Here is a 10,299-nt window from a genome sequence, read left to right as displayed (position 1 = left end):
TGACACTGTTCTGTAGTTTCCACACTCAGTTGGGTCACCTTTCTTTGGAATGGGAACAAATATAGATCTCTTCCAGTCAGTTGGCCATATCTTACACTTATCTGTTATTATTGCCTCCCTACATAAATGTCTTTGTTGTTAGCATTATCATTGACAATTTATTGTTGTTGTTGTTGTTATGTGCCATCGAATCAGAACTGACCCATAGCTGACCCTCCAGCAGGTTTGCAGAGGCAGTAAATCACATGGGAGGAGATTGCTCATCCTTCTCCCATGGAGCAGTTGGTGGTTTTGAACTGCATGCCTTCGGGATTGCCATACAGCTTCTTTCCACTATTAGGATTCCTAAAGCATGGCAATTTTACCATGTTCACACATTGTTCTGGTGTACTTAGGGACCCTGGATGTTTTCTATCGATGTTGTGCTCATCTGCTAACCTGGTATTTGAAATTTAGAGTCTACTCAGTGGTACCTTATTTGACAGACCCTGGCAATCTACTCTAGACAAAATCTGCCATACACAACCTGTGGTGTTCTGTTCTACTCTTGCATGCATGGTTTCATCATGACTTGGACTCATTGGCAGCTGAGTTGGGTTTATTAATGTGTTTTAATAAAAAAAACATGGCATGCCTTCTAGTTTTTCACATCACCTTTTCTCTTTTTCCTATTCACAAAATTAAGTATGAGCTTAGATGACTACATGAAGGGTTGCATAGAAAGAAGAGTTTATTCTGTTTACTTCCATTTTCTCTCAGTGATATCCTCTTAAAAAGTACCATAAGTTCTATTTTTTGGCAATTAATTAAATCTCTTTCTTATACCATGTGCTTTAGAGATGAATGGTTAAAGGTTAATTATTATCAGAACTGGTGTGACATTTCTGCTCACTGTTTCCTTAGCGTGCTGGTAAGAAGGCACAAGTTCCATAGGGCTCAACTCAGAACTTTTGAATTTATTCTTCTTCTACTACTCTGAATCTCTGCATTTTTCTTTTTCTTCTTGAAAAACTTTAAATCAGAATGGAAGATGATCTATAAAATATGTAGTATTACTTCTCTACACAATGTTAACTCAGAACTCGAGAGGTAACCCATGCTCCATGCACCCCCCACAGATAGTACAACACAATATTCATTGACCCTGGGACTATCAGATTATGTTGATAGAACGTGATTTGTTAATGTGAGTGTGTTCTATTTTAACAGCTACATATACTATTAAAAGAGATTCTGTTAAACTAGTGTCCTTGATGCCCATGAGTTCAGTTAAATGTGTACTGCAAACTCTCTCAGCAAAAGAAAACCTAATACAGACTAATATAATGAAGCTGTTAATTCCAGTCTCTCAAGCAAACAAATTCAGTCACGTTCTCTATTTCTACTTTAGAAGTATATACTCCCATAAACCCAAAGTCTATACAAGCATTTATTGTAGTTTTAGTAATTCATAATCCTGTGGAAATAAAAATTATGTAAACTACTTAATATAGTATGTAAATTATCTTCATGGGAGATAGATAGGTAATTCCTCCCTTTACAGTACACAGCTTTGGAAACCCAGAGGAGGGTTTTCCTAAGTCCAAACCAGGTCCATGACAGTAAAGTTTTATTTAATGCTCCCCATTTCACCACTGTATTTTGTGCTGATTAACAATTATTTTTTTTTACATTGTGTATAGACTTTTATTAATAACCTAGAACTTCCAAGCCCACTGGCTTATGTGAATTGTTTCTCTTATATGTACAATTATAATACTTTTAAATTTTGTAGATGTAAAATATCTGCTGTATTAAGGATTTCAGCTTGCTATTGGCTCTTAGAATTACCTTGAAGAGTTGATTCTTTTCTGTGAACGTTTCATTATGTTAATAAACATAATTTTATAGTATGTAGTTTACTTCTACAATTCATGACTGTGCTCCTCAGAAGTCAAGGCGAAGAAACTGAGCCAATGTCATGAGCTCCAATAGATTCTTTTCTTGAAATTGTTTTAGAACCACATCATTCTTTGAACAATGGCAAAGACTTCAAACGAATGTTAAAAAGCTTTCAGTACTTGCTTTTTCTGTTCTTATACCCAACCCATTTCTTAATTTGGAAGTAATTTAATATCTAACATGGTTTAGAATGAAGCATTATATTATCCCCTGAAAATAATTGCGTTTGTAATGTCATGTTCTCCATGAATGCAAATCATGCACTGCGTGCTTATAAATGACTTGATGTCTTTACAGATCTAATTTTGGTATATTTGTATCTCAAATAATTCGACAACTCAATATTTTGGCTTAGCAATCCAAATCAAATTGTGGTCCAAGTAGCAGGCACTCACACTGGATGTACAGAGACTTGACAAGCAATTAGCAATGAATATTTAAGCATCTTCATTACCCTTGCATGAGAAATGCAGATAGCATTTAGGGAGATGGCAACCAGAGGGCACCACGGGGACTTATGTTTGCATCCTTGGGTCACCTGGCTTTTGGAAGACTTTCCCTAGGCCCCATGCCACTCCTGTACTTCTACTGCCTGGTTGGAAACTAAGTTGGCATTCCAAATGTTTTAAAACAAGTTGCTTCTGCGAGTTTTCCCGTGTGCTGTGTGATTTGCAAAGGCTGTCTCCAAGATTCCCAGCACATATCTTTTAAGTATACGAAACCCAAATGCCAAGACTTTCTAGGGGTTCAAGGGAACTAGAATCCTTTCAAAAGTCATGCTGATCATTTGCTTTAGTTTCCTTGATAAAACGTGCTGAATATGAATAGGCAAAGCAGAAGAAATCAACATTCACTACCTTCCAACAGATATTATGTATGGCTCAAGAGAAAGATCTTTGAGTTGTTTTAATTTCCAGATTGATCTCTCATTAACATTTTCTCTTTTTAAGGAAAAAACAACACTGGAAAGTCTGACTCAGCAATTGGCAGTGAAACAGAACGAAGAAGGAAAATTTAGCCATGCCATGATGGATTTCAATATGAGTGGAGATTCTGATGGTTTGTGAAATTGTTCATATATATTGCAAATACATATGTTGTTGTTGTTGTTCTTGTGTGCTGTCACATCAGAACCAAGCCATAGCTGACCCTCCAGCAGGTTTTCAGAGGCAGTGAATCACACAGGAGAAGATTGCCCATCCTTCTCCCAGGGAGAAGCTAACAGATTCAAACTGTGTGCCTTTGAGATTACAGTGTAGCTTCTCACAAGGATTTATCCAGTTATGTACAGAAGTGCCTATTTCTATTGAAAACTGCTAAAAATAGGCAAGATTCCTGCTGATATTACAGCAAGTACTCTCATGTACTCTGCTGAGTGATTTGCATGCAATACTTCATTTAATCTCAAATACATGCTCTGATATAAATAGTTACAGATAGAGAGGTAACAGAAATGTTGAGTTCATATCAAAGGTCAATGCAAGAGAGTTCATCTCTACTTCTTGATTCTGAAACCAATTTTTCAGAGTTTTGTACCTGCAGTCTTGTTTAAATTTTATATTTATCAGATCTTAATCAGACTGTGAGGCCCCAGAGAAGATAACTGATTGCAGTTTGGAATTAATTTTCTCCACTCTGCCACAGAGTTACATACCCTCACTACCCCCTAATCCAACTAGGTCACTCACTGACTATCCAGCCCCCAGTGTTCCTCATGTGAATTGAGGAACATTTTGTTGTCAGTTGTTGGGAGGAGCAGGCATTCTCAGAAAACCAGTGACACCTACTTTGATGCTCTAATTGTATTTGCCCAGAAAAGAAGGTAAAAAGAAGAAAGTGCAGTTTCTCTTACATTGTGCCCTGACTGGGGCCTCTTTTCAGTGTCAGACCATGTACTTACATTTTAAGAGTTTCTTTGGTGGCACAGCCCTGACTTTGTTACTATCGCAAAAGTCCCTACGTATCAAAAAGACTGCCAGGCATATTTCAGAATGGAGACGGCCCACTAAAATACTCTCAGATGGACCAATTCAGCTTTTAAGTTTACATCTACAGTAGTAAAAGGATGAAAAGGCTGCCCAAACTTGGACATTTAATGAGGTAATTCAGTCAACACTGAATTTCATTCAATAGAATAACCAAGAAAAAGCTGTGTTTTTCTGGTCTACTTTATTTAAAAAAACCAAACCAAAACAAAGAAGCAAACAAACAAAAAACCTGCTTCTGTTTCTACTTCGCCCACATAAGTTAAACGTAGCCTAATTACATGAAAAAAGCTTGTTTGGATGATAAATTCACATAATGTTCATTTGACTGTTTATGTTGCTTTAAGGTGTTAAAGCAAGAAAAGGTAGATGTGTAAATCATCAGTTGCCAGTCATGACAACATTTTAAAAGTTGTCATATATGAACACTCATGGTTATCAATAAAAAGGCAATTACTAGTAATAAAACATTTCACAAATTTTGAGTTTCATAAGCATGTTAGTACATATACCATCAAGGTAGCCAGTGTTGTAGTATAGTAGGGGGTTGTGCTACTAATATGAAAGCCACACTTCTGGTTGTTCAATTCCACCAGCCACTCCATGGGGGAAAAATTGGCCAATCACCCTCTCGAAATTTATAGCCGCAGAAACCCAATGAGTAGGTTCTGACTGGACAGCAATGAATTCAAGTGTTGCCTTTATAATTATTTATAAAATTACTTCATGCTTTAATGTAAGATATATTCCCATTTTCCTCAGAACAAAGAGCATGTTATGAATAATTAGGAACTCCACAAAGAGGAATGCTGTGGCTTTTGTTTATTGCTATAGATGTCTTTAAGCTTTGGTTGATGTTTATTCCTTCAAATTAAGATGAGAAAAGAAAGCAAAAAGTGTGTGTGGAAGAAGAAATGAAAAGCAATGCTTTTACTAAAAATCAGAAATTCTGGAAGCCCCTGAAATATTTACATTTTTTAAATGTTTAAAATACATCTACTTTGCCATTTTTGCTAATAATCATGGCAAGACTAATGTCAGAATTCTACAGAATTCTATGTTCTTTTAATCCTTATTACCTTTGCATAAAGTCAAGTATTCCTGGAAGATGTTTGATTTGCTGAACTCATTAGAAGAAATCACATCAGAAACAAATGCAGCTTTCAAAAAGAGAAAATCCCAGTGTGACTCTTGAGCTGTGCTTTATTAGCAGTGAATCTAAGTATTTGAAATGTTGATCTCTTTCAACAACTTTCGATCTGAGGGGGTAGGGGGAAGTACAGAGAATATGTTATTTTTTAAAGTTAAAATATTGTGTTTATTTTTTTCTTTTTCTAACAAATTCTAAATATCTTTGGTGGACAGACTCCAATTTCATATTTCATGAATTTATTAACATGATTTGAAAGACAAACAAACACTAAACAAGAACAAAAAAAAATTTCTATTATGTTTTGTACCTAAAAATTTCATCTATCAGTATTTTTATTTCTTTAACCTCAGAGAGAAATAAAAAGACTTGCATACATACATTATTTTTTGTCAGCCTTCAAGTCATCAATACATACCTTCACCTCTTAATTGGCCATTCTGAAGAAGAGACAAATATTTCACATGTTTGTGAATTCCTTTACCTACAGTGGAGCCCTGGTGCCCAAATGGAAAGGAGCTGAGCTACCAATCCATGACACACAGTTCAAATCCACCATGGGAGAATGCTGGGAAGTCTCCTCCCATGTGACTTACTGCCGCTGAATACCCACTGGAGAGTTAGCTGTGAGTCACTTCCAGCTCTCTTGATGGTTATTAACAACAACAACATGCCTACAGTGCTGGCATGGCCATTGAGCTAATCTAACTATTCTATCTCCAAACTGCATCAAAACCCATACAGATATATTTTCTTGTATGCTCTTGAAAGTAAACAACAACAAAATCCATACAAATAGATTCATCAACACCAGGCTTATTACAGGAACTTCATAAACAAGCATCTGCCTCAAGTACTAGATGTGCCATAATCAAAAGTGCTTTTTATTACCAACCTACCAAGAGTTTTAACACTAATGTGAAGCCATTCTCCTTCTTTTTAGGAAGTGCCGGAGTCTCAGAATCTAGAATTTATAGAGAATCCAGGGGACGTGGGAGCAATGAACCCCACATAAAACGTCCAATGAATGCCTTCATGGTGTGGGCTAAAGATGAACGGAGGAAAATCCTTCAAGCTTTTCCTGACATGCATAATTCCAACATCAGCAAGATATTAGGTAAGAGATGCATTCAGAATTAAACACAATGGAGAATAAGTGTACTTTTCCATTTTCTGCAATTGGTGAGACATGATGATTTGTAGATCAGGAATCTCATGTTATCTGCAAGAAATAAGCACCTTAACTGGAGCTTTCCCTCTTTTTCTTCTATTTTATTTTTTAATTCTAGCACAATAGAGCTTTTCTTCCAATGAGAAATCATTCTATTAATTCAGATGTGTAGTCAGTTTCCATTGATATCTCAGTGATGTAAAGCTATGCTAATTATTGTAATATTTTCTCTTTTTAAAAATAAACATGCACTACATTTTAAAAGACTGAGAGACAAGACATTCATTTCACATCACTCATTAGATCTGAATTTTACCCTATTTATCCTTTTCCTTTGTCAAATACCTTCAGGTCTTTGTTCTCTCTCATTATCCTTTTTAGCATGGGGCCAAGGAGTTATCATTGGGCAATTCATCACAGTGTAGTGAGATGTGGGGTGTTGTTTGTTCTAGGCTATAAGTGAAAATAGGTTTAGTTTCTCAGCCAAAGAAGACACAGAGTTTGCATTCTTATTTTTTAAAAATATACTTAAGTAACCATAGGCATAAATTTCATTATTATTATTATTATTATTATTATTGTTATTGTTATTGTTATTGTTATTGTTATTAAAGGAGATCTACCATTTTAGCTTTCAGCTTAGTAAGATAATAAAATGCATACTTACCTTCTTACAAAGACACTGAAGTACTCAGAAAAGGTAGTAACAGAAAAAGTACTAAATATAAAAGACCTATTGTAGAGCAATTGAAGTCTAAGAAAGAAGGAAAGGAAGATTTTTTTTCTTTCTTGTCATTTGCTTGACATCACTAATCTCATCTTTAAGTAGTCTAATGGGCATGACTTGGAAACTCAAGCAACTTTTTGATCAGTCAGTAAGTAACTCCTAGGATGGAATCACTAGAATAGCAGAGATTACTCAGTAGATGGAGAGTGGGTCAGTGAAAGAATAAGAAAGAGTCAATAAGACTTGAAAAGATAGGGTAATAATAGGCATAGACCAACAGTCATTAATTCTATAAAATACAATGTATGTGGATGATCGAAACAATGTAAATGTAAGATTGTACAAAACACAATAAATATCAAATAGATAATGAATTAATGTATGCAAACCAACAAAAAAAAATGGCTTGTAAGAACTAATAGAAATAGAAGAGAAACATCTGACCTACCAGTAATTTTTCACCTTTAAGAAATAATCCACTATTTGTTTCAATTATTTAAAATTTGTTCAAATCTATAGTGCATTTGGAATAGCATAGTTTGTGAAGCTAGCTTCACATTAAGGAGCTCCTCATCTAAAAGTAGTTTTTAAACATATGTGCCTGTTATAATCCAATATTCTCAGCAAACACAATAAATACTACCTAGTCCATAATATAAATTTGTAATAAGAGTAAATATAAAGAAACCAAGCTAATTCATGCATCCCTATTTTCATCAAAACAATAGTGAAATTTTTTTTCGATGAATTTTATCCAAAAATGGTATAAGTACGTGGAATTTTAGGTATATACGTTGTTGTTGTTAGGTGCTGTCGAGTCGTAGACGACTCATAGCGACCCTATGAACGAACGGCCTGAGCACTGTTTGTACATAGAGTTTCTGGAGGCAAGCCACTTCGGAAGTGGATGCCGCTCCTGCTTCCAGGCTTGATTTAGTCGGGAAGTTCCAGCCAATACTGTCCACCATGGGTACTCATTATCACGATTGGCACATCACTGTCACAGTGTTCAGCATCACAGCAACCACAAGTTACCTCTGTACAGCAACACACAGACCAGTGCTATACCACCTAGAAGAATATTTGACAGGAAAACAATTTGAACCCAGCCCAGGGCCGCAGATGAAAAACACCCACCTTTGGCTTGGTAGCATAACTTCCTTTCCACTAGGCCAAGGTAGCTCTCTTTTTGTCGTCGTCATTGTTATTGTTGTTTGGTGCCGTCAAGTCATAGGTATACATAGAAAATGTAAATATTTATATATGAAAGTATATATTCATGCATGATAAAATTGCTTGAAACTGGCAAATCTTTCTGAAATGGACATATTTGCTTGACTCGCTACCATTCCTGATCTGTTTTCTTTTTGTAAGACTATTCTTCATTCTAATAGAAATAAAAATTCCTATTCCTTTAAAAAACCATACTGATTTCATTTGGAAAAGCTCTAAAAACAATAAAATATTTTAAGCATTTTTTTTATTTTAATATATTGTATACTCCCAAATTAAAAACCAAAAACTGTTCATCATTTTTTTAAAAAAGCAACTAACACTCTTTCAACTATCTTTATCTCATTCATGTTATCTGTGTGTGAAAGTGAAAGTGGCTGATTAACATTTTATTCCAGATATATGGATAGTATCAATTTGGATGACATGAAATGGTGTTTTATAAAACAGCAAGAAGCCTTTAAGAAAAAGAAACAGAAAACCCCCAACCAAACACAAACAGATGGGAAGCTACAAGAAGTCCTTTCTAGTTTGAAAAAGAAAGTATTGAAATGGCCATATGATTATATAGTAATAGGCTATATGAAAGAGAGTGCTATCTAATTTAAGTCTTTTTAATGAAACTGTCTTAATTAGGAAGAAAGCATTTATATTGGTGGAGGGATTCTCAGGTGTTTTGGACCTCTGCTTTTAGTCATAGCTTCAAATGAATAAGCTATCTTCACAAATATCCACAAGTCCATTCTAAATGACCCATTTCATTAAAAAAAAAAGTACAAAGAAAGCTTGATGTTTTCCTCTTTACTGATTGTTTTGGATAACAGCCTTCGACAGCATGCGGCTAATTCATTCTGCTTAAAACAGGCGCTTGAGCTGGGTTGACATTTTACGTAGTCTCTGGGGATCCTAGTTGACATTTTAAAGGGCTTCTAAGCATTTTATAATACCCTAAAATCTGGTTTTAATAAGCCATTCTGCTGAAATTGTTAACATAAGGAATCACCTTTTACTGTTTGGCACTAGATCAGGGGATGGGGACATCTTTTTCTGATTAGATATACAGTAGTTGGAGTGAAATGTGCAAATTCATTACAGACCCCAAGGAGATGACAATGCTAGTAATACCAAACCTTCACTTTTATTGTAGTTCCAGAGTTAGAAAGAAAGAGAATATATTAAGGTCTTTATTTTTCTGTCCTTATTTTGATTACCATGTATTGTGGATTGAATCTTCCCTTTTGAAATCAAGAGAAATACCCAAACATCCATCTCTATCTCTGTTTTTGTTTGTTTGTTTTGTAAAAGATCAACCTTTTGAAAGCTCCAGGGAATTTATACCATAATCTGAGGCCCAGAATGAACTACCAGCCACACCCAAATCAAGCAGTCTTTGTGGCTCTCTCTTGTTATGTACCAAAAGCCATTTTCTCATTTTTTAGTTAGATTATCTTCTATTTTTTATAATATTTGTAAGTATCAAATGACCATATTTTAAAATGTAGTTTTGTATGACTTATAATTGACTCTCCAGAGGGTCTTCAGAGGCAGGCAGTAAATCACAGGGAAGAAGATTACCCACTTTCTCCTGCAGAGCAGCTAGTGAATTTGAACCCTGTGTCTTAGCAGAGCAATTCTTTACCACTAAACCAAAGCGCCTTTGTGACTCCAGGAGGTATCTAAAGGATTTTCTAGTCATTCAGGATTTGCACTAAATCTCTTGCTATTGTGTACCATACAGGTCAGAACTGACCCTCAGGTAGGTTTTCAGAGGCAGTTAATCCCAAAGGAAGAGGTTGCCCCACCCTTCTCCCAAGAAGCAGCTCATGTCTTTGAACTATGTGCCTTTGGGTTTGCAGCACAGGGTCTTGACACCAGGCCACCAGAGCTCCCTGAATCCAGCTCCACAGGATTCAACTGAATCTGTGACACATTTATGATTGTACCTCAATATCAGTAAAACCAAGAACAAATTTATCAGTTGGGTAATCCTATCCAAGAGTCACTTTGTGTCTCTCTGGAGACTAAGGTGCGTCTGATACAGGCCATGGTCTTCGCAATCACTTGTTATGCATCAGAGAGTTGGACGATGACC

The 10,299-nt window shown here is 35.7% G+C and overlaps 1 protein-coding gene across 5 annotated transcripts in view; it reads left to right on the top strand.

Annotated features, from left to right (window-relative positions):
• Positions 1-10,299, top strand: part of SOX5 (SRY (sex determining region Y)-box 5) — a 610,606-nt gene that overhangs the window by 568,620 nt on the left and 31,687 nt on the right. For all 5 annotated transcript variants that reach the window (XM_006897210.1, XM_006897209.1, XM_006897211.1 and 2 more), the window contains 2 exons: positions 2,892-3,000; positions 6,020-6,193. In XM_006897210.1, the coding sequence (XP_006897272.1) occupies positions 2,892-3,000; positions 6,020-6,193 (283 nt within the window). The remainder of the gene's footprint in view (positions 1-2,891; positions 3,001-6,019; positions 6,194-10,299) is intronic.

The sequence above is a fragment of the Elephantulus edwardii genome, unplaced genomic scaffold, assembly GCF_000299155.1.
Source record: "Elephantulus edwardii isolate Elephantulus edwardi_28Jun2011 unplaced genomic scaffold, EleEdw1.0 scaffold00206, whole genome shotgun sequence".
NCBI classification, from domain to species: domain Eukaryota; kingdom Metazoa; phylum Chordata; class Mammalia; order Macroscelidea; family Macroscelididae; genus Elephantulus; species Elephantulus edwardii.
Note: the sequence above shows the minus strand (reverse complement) of the source record. Positions and strands in the feature narration are given on the sequence as shown.